This window comes from Toxotes jaculatrix, chromosome 12 (assembly GCF_017976425.1).
Source record: "Toxotes jaculatrix isolate fToxJac2 chromosome 12, fToxJac2.pri, whole genome shotgun sequence".
Taxonomy (NCBI): domain Eukaryota; kingdom Metazoa; phylum Chordata; class Actinopteri; family Toxotidae; genus Toxotes; species Toxotes jaculatrix.
The window spans coordinates 4,644,416-4,665,797 of record NC_054405.1 but is presented as its reverse complement, the minus strand read 5'-3'; the positions used below and the strand labels follow the sequence as shown (position 1 = coordinate 4,665,797).

Here is a 21,382-nt window from a genome sequence, read left to right as displayed (position 1 = left end):
TTCGAGTTACAACCGGCTGACTGCGCATGCGTCGACAGTCATGTGAAGCAAAGCTGTATTTATTAAATGAGATGTTTCTCTTTTTCTTTTCTTTTTTTAAAAAGTTTTAATCTCGCTGCCAAACTAAGACAACAACATGTGGTTGAATATGAATATTTGAAATACAGGTGTAGTTTCCAGTTCCGATAGACCTGCACTTTTTTGGCGCAGTATCAACAGGCGGAAGAAACCACAAACCCTGGCTGTGAGACTTTGCTGCCCGGAATGCAGGCTTTCAGGTACTGCTCATTAGGTGGTCAGGCACATAGCTTTCACTGCAGTGACTTCCAACTGTTTCTGATGTGTGTCCCCTTAACATGAAGCAGTTTACCCACTATCACAACTCTGTACTGCTTTTTTTAAAATATAAAAATAAAACATAAATAAGCGCTTCAACTCACAATAATGATTTACAGTAGACACAAAACATCATCTCTAAAGTCCATTTAGTTCTTCTCATTAGTTTTTCAGCCAGTCTGGAACCATCAGCCTCCTGCTGAGCCACTAAAAATTTGACTGTCCTGCTGGTTGATGTTAGTGGAACCTTATAAAAGCTTTGAAACAGAAACTTCAAGTAGCACAGAACAAAGTGCTGAGAGTGATCTCCATCCTCAGGCTTCAGTGTGGAGTCATGTTTTATCATCTACCTTCAGCTTTCACCTTCAGCTAAGTTATTTAATAATTTTTTTTCTTCTTTTTTTTTTCTTTTAAACCAAAACCAGACTCATCATAATGAAATGATTACAGTGGTAAATTGGTCAGGATGGTGTTTATAAATTGTTCAATTAAAACTACTGTTACTGTGTATGAAACAAACATCCAACATTGTCACAGTTTTCATCACAATATGCTGACTGTTGTACTAGTTTTGAGCACAAGGGGTCAGCTGTGCATAACTTCAGTCCATACAAGCTCAGTTAAACTCATCTTGGTGTCTGTCTTACTCACAGTAACAATAAATGTTTATATGTACCAACATTAACTTTAAGAATCAATCCATTGCTGCTGCCATTTTCCTCCTTGCTGTCGCTTTGGCTCAAGCTTTCACTCACAGTCTTTGCACTGAGTGAAAATCACAGACCCAGCTCTGTGATGTCAGTGCTGCCACACTAGAGGTCAGAGTTGAACCACCACAGGAGACGGATCAACTCGTCAGTTTAGAAGGTTTTTGCATTTAAGCTCCTGATATTTTGTGCCATTATTCAGTATTTTAAATTTCCATTTCCATTTCCAATCCTCATCCACATTATAAGCGCTGAATTTTTTTTTCCTTTTTACCCCAGATTTTAATTCTTGATCAGGTTGAAAGCTTCTGAAACTTTTAAAAGGTTTTCACTTGTAGCCAGTGCAGCGTTGGTATTTTATACAAAACAAACTTTTTAATAGGACGCAAATATGACAGTGAGCTGATATGACAGCTGATGTCAGCATTCAGCCACGTTCCACACACACTGACGCCATCTACAATAACATTTTAAATATTATGTTTATAGAGGAAGAAACAATTACTACAGATTGTGTGTGTGTGTGTGTGACTTCAGCTCATTACGGGGCTCCTCTGGGAACAGGTTCTCTTAACAGTGTAATTAGTTCTTGTGACTTATGAAAAAGGATTATAATGATCCTCCTTTTGTGAGGAGTTTTATGATCAAACTTGACAGCAGTTAAATGACTCCCCTCAGGCTTTTATTTTGCATCAAGCAAAATGAAACAATGTTCTTTCATAACACTGACTCACTTTTGAGACAGAAAAAAAAAAATAATAATAATTGTCTCCACAACAGCATGCTGTGTCACATGGTGACATTTTACAACTCTGTCTGTATTTGGAGAAGTGACACAGCTCCTCTAGGTGTCCTGACATGGCTGAAGCCAATTATTCATGTAGGGTTGAGAGCAGTAGGTGCAGCTGTAGCCGCGCTCGCATACAGACAAATATCTTGTCAGTGTGTCAGTTCGTCACATCACGCTGTGATATTTTCTAAACAGGCTACATCCTTCTGTCAAGTACGATCTTCTCCCATCTGTTTTTCTGCTCTCTGTGCTCGGCCCACACTTCTGTGTGCAGCTCTCTGCTCCGTCTGAATCTGTGCGTCGCTGCCAAAAACCTGAGAAAAAAACAAACCCTGGACTGTATCTATAACGTCTGTGGATGTTAGGATTAGACTGATAAATCAGCTGATGCTGCAGCGATGCAGAGTTTCTCTACCACTTCCAAAGGTCACTGCACGAGTTCTAAAAAAAGATCAGCCTGCGTCGAAATGAGCAGTTTTAGTCATGCGATGTGATCTGACTGCTGTTTTTCAGGCTTCTCTAACAAGACAACAATAAAATATAAGTGACAGCACAACTAGTCTGAAAACCAGCCGTGGTCCAGTGATTAGATCACACAAGTGTGACGTGGTAACTTGTAATTATCTCGTAAAGATTAATGTGATTGTACAACCGCTGTGGGCGCCTCTGTGGAAGCAAATTAGAGCAGTAATGATTTTAAATCTCATCTCGATCTCAGCAACTAAAAACCTAATTGTGAAATTTAACTGACACTGAATACTAATGTTAAAATTAAAATTGGATTAAATTTAATGAAATTTAAAATGAAAAATTCAAACTTGAACATCCAGGTTACCAAGGATAATCAATCAGCTCTGAATGGTATTGATTAGACTTCAGTCCTGTCTGTCAGTCACATGATCTTAACTTGTAATCGTAATAGAAGTCAAGAGGAACAAGTTTAAATTTCTCATCCCGAGTTTTGTCACTGAATTTCATTACTCCCAATTTAACTTGAGCTTTTGGGCTAACTTGAAATTTTAAATCCGAAAATGACTGAATTAATACAATCTGAACATTTTATTTTCATCCTGGACTTTTCTAAATTTGTGAAATTTGTGATTTCAAAGTAAAACTTCTCAGTGTTATAAAATTCATTGGTGTTACTAAGGTTCTCATTATTAAGGCTCTCCTTTACATGCCTCATACACTGTGTGACTGACAGTACAAATCAACAGCTAAACATCTAACCACAGATCTACTTGTTCTATCCCAACTCTCAGGCTCTTGTAACTTCAGACACATATATTGTAGAACCTGCAGCTTTAATGAGCCAGCCTCCAAAATCTTGTCAGATAAACCACAAAAAAAATAAATAAAAAGTTGACAATGTCCTTCATTTCATGACATCATCACCTGAGAGGGTTCATCAGGTTCTCAGTCCTAAAAACCTTTAAAAAAATGTGCTTTTTCATTCCATGTTGAGCCAAACAGGTGACACAAGCTTTAATTGATTTTTCTGTGACTTAAATAAAAGTGTCCATTGGCTCTGCTGCAAACTACAATATATTATCCCTGCTGAGCTCATTGATTATAATGCTCTTTATCCAGGAACTTGCTGCCAGTTGGCACAGTTACCAGAGAGGAACAAGAAAGCTGTTTTCAGTGTAGGAAATGGAAATGGCTTAACTCCCTCTAATAGATTACGGCTTTAGATCAAAGATGCTGTCAGTGGGATATTTGATGGACCTTCACACTGAATGGGATTTCTGCGAACAGCAGGAGACTGTGGAGTGGCTGAGGAGGGATTGGAAGGAGCAGAGAAATTATGAAATGACACAACTGGCAGGGCAGAGGCAGAATCCTCACTTCACACACAAAAAAACAAAAGACAAATGTCTTCAGTAATATTAGAAGTGAGTTTATTAATCAGAAACTGAGTGGTTCTAAAATTCACAAAAAAAAAAAAAACAAAAAACAAAAACAGCAGGCCCTAAATGGACATTCTACTGTGTGAGTTTGGTTCAGAAAATCATGGTTTCTTACATGTACCAGTCCTCAGTCGGTAACAGCTTGACAGAGCTGGATCAGTGGAGCCCGGTCAGCCATGAGCTGAGAGACAACGGTGAGTTCACTTCCCAACACAGAACACTTTGGAAACCATCTCTCAGTGCGATGCAAATCTAATCTCTATCACTGCTGCCTTCCAACATCCAACCAGATCACACAGAGCTGTTCAGGACTGTCTGTGGGGTGAACGTGGGCCTACATGTAGCTGCTGTACACGAGCTCCTGTTTGTTGTTGACACTTAGCATGAACTCTGCTGGTTTACAGAAAGCCTGTTACAGCCCTGTTACAGCTGCAGGACACTTCTGTCAATACTTGAGAGCAGTGGCACAGTGCTGGGTTTCAAAATAATATTCCCCACCCTATTGGTGTTCTAAATGAAAAACATACCTCAGCGTTTTTTTATTTTTTTAATAACATGTTATAAACTGGAGCCCATATAAACGTCCCTGCTTTGGATATCCATCTATTTTTTTTTTCTTTTGCCTCGTAGTGCCACATTTACCAAAAATAATTCCCACTATATTTAGGCACTAATATATTTCTATGTCTATGTCAACATGTCTACGCCTTCAACTCTTTGAAAAAAGCTATTTACAAACTTGCAGATATGTAGAGAAGGGAGGTGGAAATTTGCAGTGACATCATTCCTCTCAAACGCCATGTTGGTGGTAAAATGAAAGCAAGACACCAAGTCTGACAGTGTTGTAGAAATGTATATGAGAGGGAGAGAGCGTGGAGGAGACAGACCACTTTAAAGGCAGAAGGCACTTAAGAGGAATGAAATGAGGAGAAATTTCTGCATCTGTGTGCTGTGTGACATACAAAGTCATGTACCTGTAACAGGATTCATTTTTGAACTTAAACGGCTTCAATAGTATAATGGTACTTTTTTTTTCTTCTCTTGGTTCCTTAATGCAACTTGAAAAAAAAAGAAAAAAAAAAAGACTGAGCAGTGTTGACAACTTCCTATGTGCAAACGTTGGGCAGATCGTCTCTACCATGACTGATATTCAGTTCACATTTTACCACACCCGATCAGGTAACATTCGTCACAGCCGAACAGAGATTCACACGAGCTGCGTGGAGCTCAGGTGAAGACTGATGCACGTCAGGTGTTTGTCAGGTGGTTGTTCTATCTGGTTGGATCTGAAAACTAACAGAGCTTTGAAGGAGCGAGCACTTTGTTGTGGACTGACAAAAGGCTCGAATCATGACTGGATTACCATGCTGCTGTTCAGACGCTCATCTTCATATGTTCTGAATGATATGATAAAATGTTACCTTTTCTCAGCCTTAGAGTTTCATGTCGCCTCATATAGGATTTTTTTTTTTTTTTTTTTACATTTTTCACCACTTTACATAATCTTGAGAGAGAGAGAGAGAAAAATCTATATACAATCAATACAACTGTTAACCCTCCAGACCCTCCAGCTGTATGTCACTGAAACACTGAAGTGCAGGGTCAGTCCTGTTTGCCTTCAGCTTCGCTGAGAGAGATGAGAACTATATGAGCTTCAGTCAAACCTAAAATCACTCTTCTTTCCAACTAAAACATTTAGTCACTGCTAAAGGTTAGAAATGTTAGACGAGATCTACTCTAATTAAGTTTTAGTGAAAACATCAGCAGGTATCAACCAGGGTCCATGATGATGTGTATCTGCTGTAGAGCCTTTCCTCTGATGTTGGTGGTACCTTTAGTAATTACAGCTTAAAAATAGGTGAGTCAGTAGTTTAAATAACCTGGTCCTGATAACAGGCTTTTAATGTCACTCGCAGTAACAGAAAGGTCTGTGCTCTGTGTTTCACGTCATCCAATTTGTTTCCATTCAGAATTCAAATTCAGGCTTTTACTCTGTTGAATTTGATAGTACCATATCTAGTTTTTCAAAGTAAAACTTGTCACATATTTTCTCTAGTTTTTTTTTTTTTTTTGGGGGGGGGGGGGGGCTGGAAGGTTAACTTACAAACCCTGTATTATATCATTATCATTATCATTATTGTTATTATTATAGTGTAATACTGAATATATGTATGACAGCAAAACTCTATCCTGGACAGTAAGTTCAATATATACAAGATTAACAGCAAGCATAGAAGGACACTTAAAATGAAGAAAACGCAGCACTGATTGTGGACAGTGTTTCACAGCATTTGACTGGCACTCTTCAAAGCCTCTTACTAAGACTATCTACAAACATTAACATGGAAGTCTCTCGCAACAAAAACCTGGGCATTGCCAGCAGAGAAATTAAATATGTAAGACCGCCGATCAAGAACTACATCTTGATATGCTAATACAAGTCATGTTTCATTTGTCTTTTTTTTTTCTGATTGCAAAGGTGTAAATGCTTACAGCTTAATGCAAAGTGGTTAAACTATTACATAATTTTTCTTTTAAATCCACAACCAAATAATAATAATAATAATAAAAAAAAAAAAAACATGTTAGTATTTTACAAATATTTAAAAAAGTAAACATTTATCTATAGGCATTTTAAAATATATTCCATCAAAAATAGTCTGACAAATTTCAACAGTAGAAAAGAAAGGTTATACAAATGACAAAAGGTTTGAAGCTAAAAGTTTACAGTAGAAATGTGTCATGATAGACTGACGTTTGAGGAGAGAGAGACTCCTTCTTTTCTACCGGGCAGAACAAAGAAATGTTTCCGTTTCTCCACCTCGATTACTGTTTAAAACCATGCAATAACGGTAAATTAAGAACTCCATAATTTAGCAAAAGAATTCAGCTGGTGGTGATTAAAGTTGACAAATTCACCTCAGTCCCTATGTGTGTAATAGTTTTACGTGTTGTTGTTGTTGTCCTGTGAAATCTTGTCGCCTTTGGCAAACTTGAGCAGTTGGATTTCAGTCATGCTGAGAGCTAAGAGCATGAACTGTGGCAGCTCCGTGGTCAGACAGCGTGGAGTGCAGTCCCACATGTCATGTCTTTCACTCAACACAATGGCCCTCATCGTCCTCTCCCTTCTCAGATCACAAATGACGACTTGTGTCGAAAATCCCCCTGCAGAGAACGTACAGCCCAAATGTAAGAATTCATCTTATTACAGAGGTTCAGCATGAATACAGACACAGTATTTCATCTCTCTCACTGCTCTACAGACAGGGATTTAGGAGTAGAACAATTTAAGCACTTAAGCAGGTGATGAGCCACACTCGGCGTCTGGCAGATGCAGACCGGAGCCCTGTTACCCAAAAGTGTCTTAAGACAAAGACGTCTCATTGACTTTATCGTCTTAGTCTCATTGTCAGTCTATGGGATAAGACTGATCTGATTTAGTCATAAACATCATACACATGATACACTTTAAACGGTGAAAGTGGAAGAGTTCATTATCGCAGTAATTGTAGTAATTACTAACTATACTCCTTCTAATTCTGACTGAGTGTAGTATTACACTGATGCTGATCTCTAGTCTGCTCACACCCTGGAAATAGTCTGATCCCTGGCCATTACACGTGTGACCTACTGATAAACACTGATAAAGACCCAGACCGTTATCATGACTCTGTGTCTGAGTCTGAGTGAAGTTTTACTATCTAAACAAAACAGATGCAGCCTGAGCCAGGTTTAGTTCAGGTCTGCCACACTAGCCCTGGACATCTCTTGATTAACCATGTTTTCTACAACAAATTTGAACTAAACTAAAAAGCTGAACCAGCAGCATATGAGACCCTGAGTGTGGCTTATTAAAGCAGCAGCATGTTTTATCCCATTAAGCATAATTGAATTACTCTGTATTACTGCTGACCATATATTCAAATCTTTATTCAGATTTCCCAGCTTCCAGTCCTTCAATTTCAAAATTTGACACTTTTTAATCATGTCATTTACAAATTCTAACTGATGTCTACAAACCTCATCTTCCGTCCTGACGTAGTCCACTCCATCTCCTTTAGCTGGGACTTTGTAACTATAGGACACAAAGCACATTGAGGTTTTATGGATGACAGAGGGGATAATATTACATGTATTATATGTATCTGTTGATTATCTGAGCTGATGCCTTACTTGTTCCCTGTCTGTTTTTGGCTGGAGAAGTAGCCTCTCTTGTACGCACAGCAGATCCCCACTGTTATACACAGGAGCACTACGACCACCACCAGCACTCCCAGTATAATCCCCACAACATCAATATCATCTGTGGAGTTCAAGCAAGAAAGCACAAATCAAACACTTGGTTAACATGGTGTTAAAAGACACAGTGGAGTCCTGATTATTCCAGTCCATCATCACATGGGATTATTCATTTTAACATCGTGTCTGTGACACACTTACACACTTCCATCTTCTGTGGGGGACACTCGGAGTATCCTGCATCGTTCCTCGCTCTGCAGAAATACTCCCCTGCATCTTCTTTTCTGACGGCGATGAACTTCTGCACGGGAGGAATCGCAAACCATTACACAACTGATTCAATCTAATAAACAAATGTGTTTGTTGTTTTTTTAGAACATACTGGATTATGACAAAAGCTATTATAATGTCTGAAGTGAATTTTAGAATAAAGAAAATCAGAAGCTAAATATCAGTGGAGGGAAAAAACCAGAACTGAGCAGAGAAGGAGTCACTTTCATACCACATTTCCATTCATTTTCATAAGAGGACTTTGTTCATTACCATGTGAGTGGACTTTGATATGGAAACGAGCAGAATTAGACTTCCTGCTGTCCGTTCCTGATAAAATAGTGAACAAACGAGCTGCCGCAGTGGTCAGACATCGTCTGGGATTCAGCGCAGGAAGGGAAGTATGTACATAGCTTAACCTTACACAGTACATAAAAATGAACCCTGCTGCAGTGCTGTCAGCCTTTAAGGCAGCATACCAGAGAAGCTTGTGGTGCTACGTTACGTTAGCCTTTTAAAAACTCCAGAAAAACAGTGGGTAGTCTGCTCCTCTGTGCAATCGCGCTCAGACTCACTGCACTCACTGTATTCATGGGAGTGACAGATGAACTGAGAACACTAAGTCTAACTTCATTAAATAAAAATGTTTTCTTTTCCCTCTTTTTTATGTCTATATACAATAATGTATAACAAAGTGTAGCTTTTTTAAATATGTTTTTTTTATGTTCAAGTAAAAATATGTGTAAAGAAATAATGAATTGTAGAAAAACGCAAATCACAAATTTAGACCTCTTGCACTAAAAAAATGTTCATAAAATAACAAGAAATACTGATGGCGGAAAAAAGTTGATATACTAGAAATTCTCTGAGCTCTCTAATGAAGCTAAAACTTTTTCCTGGATTAATAATGTGATCTAATCTAAAACGAAATAAAAAGAAATTTCACAATTTTGACTCCACATCAGTCGGTGGACATGATTTCTTCACACAGGTGGAGCAGAGCAGAGCAGAGCAGGGCGATAACTGAGTTATCTGTCATCTGTCTAAAAATAACAGCCAAAACAAAATAAGTGCAGCAGGAAAAAAAAAACAAAAAAAACATCTCTTCAAACATCATCACTTTACAACTACAAGTTTCACATAAAGACCAACACTTTGGTTTGTAGTCACGAGGCCAGCATGAAGGTTGACAGGAGGGTGTTCGGGGCGAGCCGCTGAGCAGACCGAGCTGTGCTGGAAAGCGAGCGAGAATTGAGGAATGTGCAAACGAGGACAGCAGATTCCCCTCGTGGCTCAAGCCCTCTCGCACCATCAACTGTCTCCCCAAAATATCCGCCCCCACCCCTGGGCGTCAGGCCACCGTCCCTGCTGCCCCGCCCCGGCCGCTCATGCGTGTCCTTGTCCAAAGACATGCACGCTTATACTAACCAGAGTTCCTGTGTCTGCGTTGAGCATGTATGAGGAGTTGAAGAACTTGAGGCTGGTCTTGGGGTCGTCGGGAATCTCCTCCCTGTTCTTGAACCACTGGTACTGGGACTTGGGGAAGCCCTCCTCCTCCACACACGTCAGCTCAGCTGACTTCCCAAAAGGCACCGACTTCGGGACACTGCATTTTGGCACCACCGGCTTTACTGTGACACAAAACATATGACCACAGTCACTATACTGAGTCTTCATGGGGAGCTTTACAGCTAAGATGAGTTTTTAAATCAGGTGAACATCATGGAGAAAAAAAAAAAAAACTGACACCATTCTTTCGTGATGCTGCTCGGCCTATGATCGACTTTGATGCTTTAAAAAAAAAAAAAAAAAAACAATGTCACCCTAAACCCCTAAGGGTCACTGGACTGACTGCATTGACCGGACGGGTACATGATTTTTGGCCTGTGCCAAAAAACGCCACCAAAACACGCGCTTGCTTTCTTTAGCACTGCAATTCAGAGCAGATGCAGTTTCAGAGGTTTCCTCTTATAGCCCAGAACACGCCTTCGCAGCTGGGCAGGTCTGGTCACAACGCATCCTCGCATGTATGCCAGAGAGTTGGTGCGACCTACAGCACGGTTTCATCTTACAGCATCCAAAGTGTGAATGGCTAAGCAAAGGTCTCTCTTTTAAGGGCATGATAATGGCTTGTTTTCTGCTTTCAGAAGAACGTTTTACTGTATCTGTCTCATTTCTTTGACTCTACATGCAACACAGGCCTAAAACACATACACACAGACTGACTGATGATGCTACCTCTTACAACAAGGTCAATCACAATCTCATCAAATGACTTCTGGTCATCAGCGGCCGTGACCTCACAGCGATATTTCGCTGTGTCCGATCTGGTGGCGTTGGTTATCAGTAACGTGGCAGGTTCTCTGATCACCGCTCTGTTCTCCAGGTCACCTGTGGCAAGAACAACACGTTCAGCAATGTCAGTGACAAAGTCAAACAGAAGAGACTGATCTGTATGTGGATCTCACACATTACCTGAGATCTTCTTGTCAAAGTACACATAGCTTGGTCCTTCGCTTGTTATCTTCTTCCATTCAATTCTGGGATTGGTTGTAGAAATGGACTCAATCAAACATGATAACTCAATTTCTGCAGGACAGAGAACAGACGAGATCAATCAAGACTGATGAAAAACTGTTTGTGTATTTTTTTGTGTGGGGGGGTTCGTTCATTAGCTCTTACTGTCAAACTCATCAGTCCACGGTGAGTCGTTACTGGTTCTCAGCACCACTGCTAACACACTTAAGTAGCCTGCAAAACAAGAGAGGAGAGGAGATACAACATGAGACTCTGCAGAGCAGGAATTTTCATGATACAGTGATGATCTCATGCTATATGCACAATACCAACGGACATCCTCTGATGTGCTGTGCTTGTTTGAATACCCTCCTTGGGGATGTCTGCACCCAATTCACTCAGCTTTAAATTCACAAACACAGTTTATGTGAACATAAATGTCAATCCCTCATCAGAGCGAGGATCTTAACATAGCCTTGTTCTGTTAGTGTCCATTTTTAGTTGTGTTGGTCAAACCATTGTGTGTGTGTGTGTGTGTGTGTGTGTGTGTGTGTGTGTGTGTGAGATGAGGGTGGGGGTGCTGTTTCTATGCACAGTGGATAATTGCGCAGGGAGGCATGTGCCCTTTTCAGGGCAAGCTCACCATGCCAGTAGTTCAACCGCCTGCCGAGCCCTTTTCTCTCTCTCGCTTTCTCTCTCAATCTCTCTCTTCCCCCCCCCCCCCCCCCCCCCCCCCCCCTCTCTCTCTCTCTCTTTCTCTGAGCCTGATGCTGTTGCCCATGTGGGACTAATGGTGCAAAAGCACCCTGGAAAGATCTGTGTTGGTATGTGGTGGAAGGATAAGGCCTTGGGAGGGGGCACTGCTGAATCATCCTGACAGCCTATGGTCCACAAACAAATCCACACAAAGTCACTTCCACATGAATGTTAACTGAGGAACACGCTCATGAACACTTCCACAGACATATAATGACAGTCTGGCTTTCAGTTTCAGGGTCACTTGTGCAGTTTGTACTCTCACTGAAAATCTATAAAATGATAAATGTCCATTTCACCAGCCTCTGCTGCCAAATCCAAACTGAGGCTTCAAAACTATTCCTATTGTTTTGGATATTTTTTTCATGCACACGTTTATTTTGTTACATTTGGCTTTCAGCCTATAGGCCATTTAAGACCTGGATTATGATAAAGTGTAATTGTCCAACATATTCTTGTGGACTAAACATCAAACAGCTGAATGGAAGTCAGGAGGGCCACAGGCCTCACCTGGAATCACCCCTGCTGCCTCAGCACCACCACCATGATCAGAGGGTGATAGGTCGTAGGCTTATTAGTATCATGGATGGATTACTGAATGGATGTACTGGGTCCAGGCCCAGGGCCACTGGACCAGAGCCAACAACAATGCAAAACGACCACTAACAGAAAAGAAACAATGACAACAAGACAATAAATAGACAGATGTGAAACTAAGAGCTACAAAAAAAAAACAACTACAAAGTGCAAAACACATTTTTGCTAATTTTTCCAAATGTTTAAAATGAGCCCCAGTCTGGACTCCCTTTCAAACATTTCTAAGCTTGCCCCTGAGTGGTGCATACAGTATGTAGGTGTGATCTGCTACCACTTAGCGGGGGAAGTGTTGTTAGGCCTCTCATTCAGAGAAACAGGGATAACCTGACCTCCACCAACTGTCATCTGGAGCCACTACAGTGTCTAGGGTCACCTGCTAAAGCAGACAGGGTAAGCTGATTAGCCCACAGTCTTTCTGGAGATCCTGACAAGACGACAGCTTGTTTTTAGCTGCTGCTGACAGTAATGACACTGCATGAAGGTCAAAGGAAGGTCACAACTACATTTGACAATATGATCTCAACCGTCATGAAGAAAGTTTACAGTTTACAGTGACGTTTTGTGTGTGAAGCTCATATTTGGATGATAAAGATCTTTTCCTTACAGGGATTGAAATTACTGCGGAGTCACATTTGAAGCTACTGGTAGGGAAATTCAGCAGTACAACAGCTGAGGACAATGACATTTTATTTAACTTTACCAGCAGCAAAGACAACACAAAGTGTTACTGCACTAAATGGAAAAGTTTTTAAAAAGTACTTATTTTCTAACTGAGAACTTTACCAAAGAATTGCAAAGCAGTAAGAAGGAGGATGTGCTCTGCAGTTAAGACACCAGCAATCCAGTGGAAGCCTGTCACCTCTTCAGCTTCCTCTGCACACTGCTGCATGAGGAGAAGCACACACAGTTCTGGCAGAATTAAAAGCTGTGTGCAGAGGAGACATACTTCTCAACTTCCAGTGTTTCTGAGCGCCTCCCGCACTGTAGCTACACGTTTGTGCAAATGAAAGCCGTCCTCTGATGAAAAGTGACTGAACGGTAAACTTTTCTTTACTCTGAAGCGTTGGAATATGACTGACTCCACGCGTACACGATGGTGCAGATACCTGCTCCTCGATGAAAATCCCGTCAGTACAGATGTGCTATTTTTAATGTTTCTGACAAAAGCTTGTGTATGAGGTATGTCAGCGCTTACTTCTGGGATTAAGTTTCAAATGTACTGCATGTACTGTGTAACTTAATATCAAATCTAACTAGGCCACCAATGCCAACAGTCCAAAATATCCGAATATGTTGTGTTGAAACAGAATCCAAACGTTGACAGTAAATTACTCCAGGTGATTCATTTAGTACTATGACTTTCCTTTAAATGCAGCACTCAGTCTTTGGTCCGGCAGAGCTAACGGAGTGTAACCCCTGGCCCCGTGCTCCTCCTTAATTCAGAGAGTATTAGAGCAGATTAGGTGCCTAAGTGAGCTTGACGTAGAGATAAAAAGCTTGAGAGGTTTGCCATGGAGACAGCTGTCCAGGAAAAATATGAAACCCCAGCTCACATAGAGCAGCCAGTGAATTTATATGATGCTGCACAAAGTGACAATGACACAAGACATTTGAAGATGTAACCTCAGCCTCTGGGACTTTTCATGATTGTCTCACATTTTCAAAACAAAACAATCAGTTCACTGACAAAATAATTTACACATTCATCTCGAAATGAAAATTAGTTTTTGGGCTTCTTACAGTTTTTTTTTTGTAAGTGTGCAACTTTGGGTGTTCATGGTAACCCCAGTGGGTTTTTAAGTATTTAACCAGTCCATTTAACAAGCGCTCCATTCCGAGTATCCTTTCAGTAAAGGCTGCATCTTTTTCCGACTGGGACACAACAAGGAACAGCTGGACTGTCCAGTAAAGCATCTGAGCTTGATGAAAGCTCAGGAAGTGCTGACTGAGTGTTATGAGAGCGGTGTTTCCCACCTCTCCTCCAGTCTGTCGGACACATCCTTCCCTGATCACGTCCTGCTCATCCTGTCAGTGTTCTTGTCTCCTTCAATAACCGTTGTGGCCATGGTGAAAAAAACACAAAACAAAAACACACAGTACAGCCGAGCAGTGTTCGACCAGGTCTGTGTGTATGATGGTGTGTGATGAAGATTATTAGCTTTCAAACCATGCAGGTGCTCTGTGACCCACATATGCCATGATTTTCTTTTCTCTCCTTCTCTTCTCTGTTTTTCCTTCTTGGTTGGACACAGCTGTGTGAGATCTGGCAAATCTGCAAATCTGCATCCAAGTTTTTTTTTTTTTTTTTTTAATCTTCCTTGCTGCCCCCATGATGGGCGCAGGGTTTTCTCTGTAATCTTAGCGTAATGCCCTCATAACCCCCCCCCCCCCCCCTCCCCCAGGTTTCACATCACTGAATAATACAATAGGCACAGAGGAGCTGGGTATTTTTCTTGATGCCTGCACTGTGTAATGAATCCCTCCTTTTTTCTGCTGTTCCCCCTGGGAGACGGCACTTGTTTCCTGTACCGCTGCTCGGTGAATCCAGAGAGGTGAGGCTGGTATCATAAATAGAAAGGTTCAATTAAGCAACCAGTGATATTCCCCGTGGAGCATCTCCACCTCGTGCCTGCGGAGAATATTCCCACGCCCCTATGGAAGCTCAGACATCAAAGTACACACACCAGGTTTCCCTTACTATCAACCAGTTGCTGTTTGGAAACTCTTCACATATCTGAGTGCTGCCTGAATCGCACGGAGCCTCTCAGGCGAATCTGGGTTTCTGAGAGTAAACAAGCTGTTGATAAGGTCGACCGTGAAACGCTTCAGATTCTTTGATTATATTTTTAGTCACTCTTCTATCCATCCTGAATTGCTGGATTCATTAAGAGCAGAGTAGGAAATTCATTTTCTTCCCTAGTCAGACAGGAATGACGGGTTATCTCAATAAAACACTCTGCTGCTCCCTGACCAACCTGTCACATCAAAAACTGACCCCTCCAAGGCCACATCTTCCCAGCGGTATATATATTTAACGGTTTATAAAACTGACAAGAATATGTTGTATGTGTCTCTCATTTTCCGTGCTACGCCGAGGACAACAAAAAGCAGCGGTGGCTATAACACCTTTCCACAGGCAAAGTGGAATGAGCATGTGCATCCAAACACACGTGTAGAGCTGGGCGCATGAATATGAGAACATACAGTTCATGCTACATATTCACTGCATGTAGCTAATGTTACATGAATAACATGGCCTAGATACCCCCTGATACGTATTCAGCACCGTCTTCCCAATTTAAAACAGGCAAACAAGCAAACCAAGGAAGCAAGTGATCAGGCTGAAAGCACAGAGGTGGAGAGATGGAGAACGTAAAACGCTGGGGGAGACTCAACTGGGCACACTGGTCCATCATACTCCAATTATCCCACAAGTACATAAACACATCACCCTGTGCTGCTTGTTCTCTTCACCACCACTGAATAAAGGAACTTGACAGCACGAGGTAAAAAGATAAAATAAAAATGAGAAACATGTTCATCATCAACATCAAAAGATCCAAAGTCAACAAGAAAACACCAGGCAAGCAAACAAACAGGTAATTAGCAATGTAAATGTCTGTGTTCCAGTGAGTTATGAGGCTTGGAAAAATCTAATGAACAGCAGGTTCATATCCAGATCAGTGTCACGGAGTCAACCTGTCAATCTTTCCAAACACACGTTATTACTTTTTATTTTTCTGTAACATAATCTGCATCTTTTCTACTTCCTGACATTAGCACATTACCCTGAATGTGCTATGGTTCGCTAAACAGGTAGCGTGTCCACCGGCTCACCGGTAGCATGTCCACAATTACCCTAACCTGTTGGGCTACAACTGGACAACATGATAGACTAATTAGCTTAAGGGACAAACCTGGACAAACCAGACATAAGAGCTGGTAACACCAACTTGCACTGATTTTCTAGCCTTCTGACAGTCAGAAAGAAGGATAAACCTTGTAAGTGACTTCAGACACCAGACAACACAGTGAAACACTGTTCTGTAAGCACTGGAGCTCTGGAGGTAGATGACCCTGCAAATCCAGCGACAACACCAAATGTTGCGTGTTCTTGAACCCAAACAAACATGGACGGCAGCCAGCAGCTTGTGCTGTTTATATGCAGTGACATTTGTGCTGAAAAGAGGAGGAAAAAGGCTCAGGGTCGGGGCGAGAGATCCTGGCTGGAGAAGCATGTCGGACTGTGGAGCCTACGGAGGGAACCGGAGCTGGGTGACTCCAGGTTAGGTAAAGCTGTTTATCTACTCGTATGTCTCCCTTCGGGCGACACAGACAGATGTCAGTCGCCGCAAACATGTTTAAAAAAAAGTCTTTGTGAGAACAGCTAAAAGCAACTGGAAGGCTTAAGCTTAGAATCTTTACATATCACACACTATATGATTTTATCTGCAGACTGTCAACACCAACTGACCCAGACTGAGACTGACCCAGTCCAACTTGGTCCCATCAGTCATCACAACCACATCATAATCATAACTGAATAAACAGTTACAATATGCGTCTGCCTTTAACTGACTAATCATTTCAGCTCTTCTTTCATATGCTTTCAAATACATTTGACCCTATTTAAGGAAACAATTAGCAAAAGCAAGAAATAATTAGGAATAATTGGACAAACTTCTCAGTCCTAAAACTCAGGAGGAGTTTGACACAAGGCTGGAACTGACACGCTTATTTAATGATCTCAGATTATTAGATCACTCCTGCGATTAAAGCTCTAAGAATGACTACATGACTCAGTCCTTTAGGACTGGATAAAGAGCTGCCCTTCACAATTCATGCTGTGTTAAGAGGTTGCCAGGTCTCCTGTGGGGTTTCACTTGTGCATCCCTTTAAGGAGCCTCTGTTGGAATTTTTTTCTACTGAAAGCAAACAGTGCTGCTTTCAAGGGGGTGTAAATGTTTATGTTCTCATTTAAACCAAGCTGCTGTTTTTGGCTGTACACACATGAAAGCTAAGTTTCTGGTCACGGTGCACAAAAGTTCAATGTGAGCCCTCGGCTCAAGTGTTTTGAGGGAAAAGTGTTAAAAGGAGCAAAAACGTGCCTTGAGATTTAGAGAACTAGTTGACTTACATATCAGCCCTGTTCAGACGTGGCATTTACATTCGTCTCAGGTGATCCGATCAGTCAGTTCACACCTAGCTTTACAATATATCTCCGCATGCGTCTCGACTGACCACTTGTGATCATACCCACTCTATAAACAAATGAACACGTACATTATTTCTGTTTACAAAGACTGAAAACAGCGAGAGGCAGCAATGAACAGATCATTCTGTTGTTCAGACCAGGCTCAGAGCAGCAAAAGACTGTTGTTGATAGCTTCAGTAAATTAAAGGAAGACAGACAATAGACGATAGATAGACAATACAGACTGTGTGTGTGTGTGTGTGTTTGTGTGTATGTGTGTGTTCCTTGATGTGTTCCAGGGAAACCAAATTGCCGCACTCATTGTATATCTCTATGGGCTTTCTGAAATATTCAGACGTGTCCTTCACTGTGGCCCAGGACACATCCAAGTACACACTGCTAAAAGAATGTGACCACACCACCTCCAAATGTGGTCTGAGCGATCAAACCTCAATGCATCTTGGGTACATTCACACCTATACTTATACCTAGAGCTATAAACTTGTGATCAGCTCAACCAAGACACTTGTTAATAGCGCGAGTGTCTCTGTGTTATTCGGTGTAAAACAAAAGTATTACAATCAAATATTTAGTTCTCCCCATCTAAAATTGAAAAGGTGAGATGTCAAGTTCTAAACAAAATAAGATGATAGTGAGCCACTTGTGAAATGGCCCTTTAATTGCAGATCTTTGAACCATGCACTGCTTCACTGGGGTGCTGACTGGAGGCGAGTAAAAAGTTGAACAGCGTATTTCTGAAGCACTCTCATGTCGTGCATGCTTTACCCCGAGGAGACGCTAATTTCCATTTGATAAAAGTCTATGATGTCAGCTGGGACACAAAGCCTGACAAATTAATTCATAAGAGCATCACATATTACCATAAGCTTCTTTCTGAGAGACGATTACAGCTAGATCCTAGACAAAGCATGCTCTGGTGCTCCAGTTCCCATAGCAATATTGGTGATATTTCCATAGTAACTGGATTCCCTTTCTGTCTTATTTGCTGTTTCCCTTCCCCCCCACCGGTGGCCAGAGCAGACAGGATCCCACCTGTTTTGGTAGCTGTGGGAGAAAGTGACTAAACAGGCCTCAGAAGTCTTCCTCCATGAAAATAGTAACCCCTTGACATGATGACAACTAGGGAGACGTTTTAGGGCTGAGCAGGCAGGGAGAATGACCCCAGGTTGTATTGTCACAGCTGTGGTCATCCAACAGTGTCAGACTCTCCCCAGCCCCACGAGTATATTCAACTTTCTTCACCCCACTCACACCTACTTTTACCTCTCTGCTGTTGGTATGTTATGATAGCTCTGCACAAACTCATGGACATTTCAGATTACCACAGAGGAAGTATTTATGAAATAACACAGAACATGTTTAGATTTGTGGAGGAGTAATCCTTTTGTTTGATCGACTTGGGAAATCACCCTTCTATTTGAAACAACTTTTTTTTTTTCATTACATTCTGAAGCTTTCAGCATCAGACTTTTGCTGCTCTGAGCTTGAGCTGAACTACAAAATGATCTAAGGCACGAGCAGAAGACATTTTCCCCTCTTCTGCTGTTGTCATGTTAGTAGTCTACATTCACTTCATCTGTTACATGACCAAAAAAAAAAAAGCCTCTGGGAGAACTGTCAGTCTGCGTGGCAAACATGGTGGAAAAAGCCTATACTGTGTCAAACGGATAACGTTTAAAATGCCCACGCAGAGAGGTTAAAACAAAGACAGGGCAAACTGCATCAGATGCTCCTCAGCTGCTGAGAACACGTCACCACGTTTGAGCTCATAAAGAGCAGCATGTCTCTGAAGGAGCAGCAAACTTCATGTGTATGTAAAACACGCAGCTATATTAAACCTGCATATAAATGTACAACATGCTGATCAGGGCCGGAGCGGTCCACTGAATTCACGGTTTGCTACATTCAGCTCGTTGGTATGTGGGTCACAGTTTGATCTGTTTTCCTGTAAGAGCAGGAAAGAGAGCGAACATCTTCCCAGCCTTCCTATTCCTGTTTCTGATGTGACTGGTAAACATGACTTACTTCAATCGCCACTGCTCATTTAATAGAATTATTAAATAATAATCTCAAAGGAATAGTTTAACATTTTGGGAAATGTTCACTTTACGGTGGAGAGTTAGATGAGAAGATTGATACCACTCTGACATCTGTATGCTAACAATAAGGCTAATAAAGCTGCTTGTTTGATCTGTTTCCCTGCTTCTGGTCTTCGTGTTAAGTTAAGCCAGCTGGCTGTTGATGGCAGCTTCGTATTTACTGTTCAGACATTACAGCAGTAACAAGCTATTCATCCACGTCTCAGTAAGAAAGTAAATATTCCCATCATGTCTAACTATCCCTTTAACTAAAGGTGAAGCCTCGAGCATGTTGGGTAAGCCAGGCACCATGCCTCTTCCTGTGGCCAAGTACCTGCAGGATCATAATCTACACAGATGAAAGCGGTCGGGCTAAGACAGTGCTCAGTATACAATCAGCTTAGACAAGCAGGGAGAAAAGTACAGAGATGAAGATGAAGAGCAAGGAGAGGAGGTAAAGGAGACATGTATACATCTGCATGTGTACATAATAGCACTTCACCTCAGTATGGATGAAAACGTCTGGATCTGAATACAAAAAGCTTTATTGATCTCAATGCTGCATATAAATCAAATCAAATTAAGTTAAGTTAAGTTAAGTTAAGCAGACCGGCGGTGGAGCTAAGTCTTCCTGTTCACATGTTTATCCTGGACTCAGGGTGATGTCCCAGACAGGCTTTTTTTTTACCCCTGGTGGATAAACTCATTCTGTCTGACTAAAACTTGTATCCTAGTATCAGGAGTTAATTCAAATGCAACCTATGTTTACCAGGTGTACCCAGACACGGTTCAACTTTCCCCACCAGGGCTCCTTGTGTATTCATTTATTCTGCATTTACATATGAGGCCGCTGCAGGCCCTGATCTGTGAGCCCGGTGAAGCTCGGGCCACCCATGTGCCTTACTGCTGGTGAGCCCTCTGATCTAGGCAGGGTCAAAGACTGGGCCTGAGCCAATGAGAGGATGGAGGGTAGCGGAGGAGCCGATGGTGTCACTGAATGCCTGGGAACCTGTCACTTTGTGTCAGTGTTAGCGTCTACATCTGGCTCTGCTCTCACTCTGACCTCAAGCTAAGTACGACTAGCTCACAGGACTGGACCACAGAGTAGAAAAAGCAACTTTTACTCTTCCACCTTACACGCAGTTCCACTTGCCACGATGCCAGTCACTGCGTAGAGCCATCACTTCACATCAGGAGAGTCCACACTCTCTAAAAGGCTGTTTAGGAAATATGCATGTCTAGAAATGCTCATAGATCACCCTTCATGAATCTCACTCAACTTTAAGTTGTTCTCACAATTGTTCTCTTAATTTTGCTATATTTCTTGCCAGCAAATGTAACAAATACATACATGTGCTGACAGCTGACAGGTGCATTACCTTTACATTATAAATGAATTGTATACTTTACCAAAAATTTTCAAACGGACAGTGTGTGAGCAAACACCTTCCAAACACAAGGCTCTTTTTTCCTCCTCTCACACTGCCAGCTGTTCTCCACAATAAGGCATTTAGGAAGAACTGATAGCCACTGAAAGATCTTCAATGATAATATTAGTCATTCATTAAGTCATGTGAAGCATCTTGGCCCTCAGATAATCAGATCCTGGTTGCTGTGTAAAAATAGTGCTGTTGTTTGGTATCACACTGCCTCTTCACATGGTCCCAGCAGCCATGCATGCCAATGGAGACCTTTGTTTTGTGACACAGTTTCAGGCTGTAGGAGTGAATGAATGCTTAATTAAACAGAACAATAGTCTGTGGGTATTGTGACGGAGGATACAATAACCATCAAACACGTACAATCTGGGAAATGTAGAGCTAAATCTACTGAACACAAATCCAGACATGAGATCCCTGTGGAAAACATGATACACCACAGTTATATTTTGAGATGCTGTGTAATTCCAGTATTGCACTGTCTGTTGAAACACTCTGCCCCCTCCTCTCACTGTCTGAACGTCAACT

The 21,382-nt window shown here is 41.5% G+C and overlaps 1 protein-coding gene across 1 annotated transcript in view; it reads right to left on the bottom strand.

Annotated features, from left to right (window-relative positions):
* Positions 1-5,101: 5,101 nt before the first annotated feature.
* Positions 5,102-21,382, bottom strand: part of jam3b (junctional adhesion molecule 3b) — a 32,916-nt gene continuing 16,635 nt past the window's right edge. The window contains exons 3-10 of the mRNA XM_041051987.1: positions 10,935-11,003; positions 10,728-10,841; positions 10,491-10,643; positions 9,681-9,883; positions 8,184-8,283; positions 7,917-8,046; positions 7,764-7,818; positions 5,102-6,908 (exon numbers count right to left, since the gene is read on the bottom strand). Of these exons, the coding sequence (XP_040907921.1) occupies positions 6,873-6,908; positions 7,764-7,818; positions 7,917-8,046; positions 8,184-8,283; positions 9,681-9,883; positions 10,491-10,643; positions 10,728-10,841; positions 10,935-11,003 (860 nt within the window). The 3' untranslated portion in view covers positions 5,102-6,872. The remainder of the gene's footprint in view (positions 6,909-7,763; positions 7,819-7,916; positions 8,047-8,183; positions 8,284-9,680; positions 9,884-10,490; positions 10,644-10,727; positions 10,842-10,934; positions 11,004-21,382) is intronic.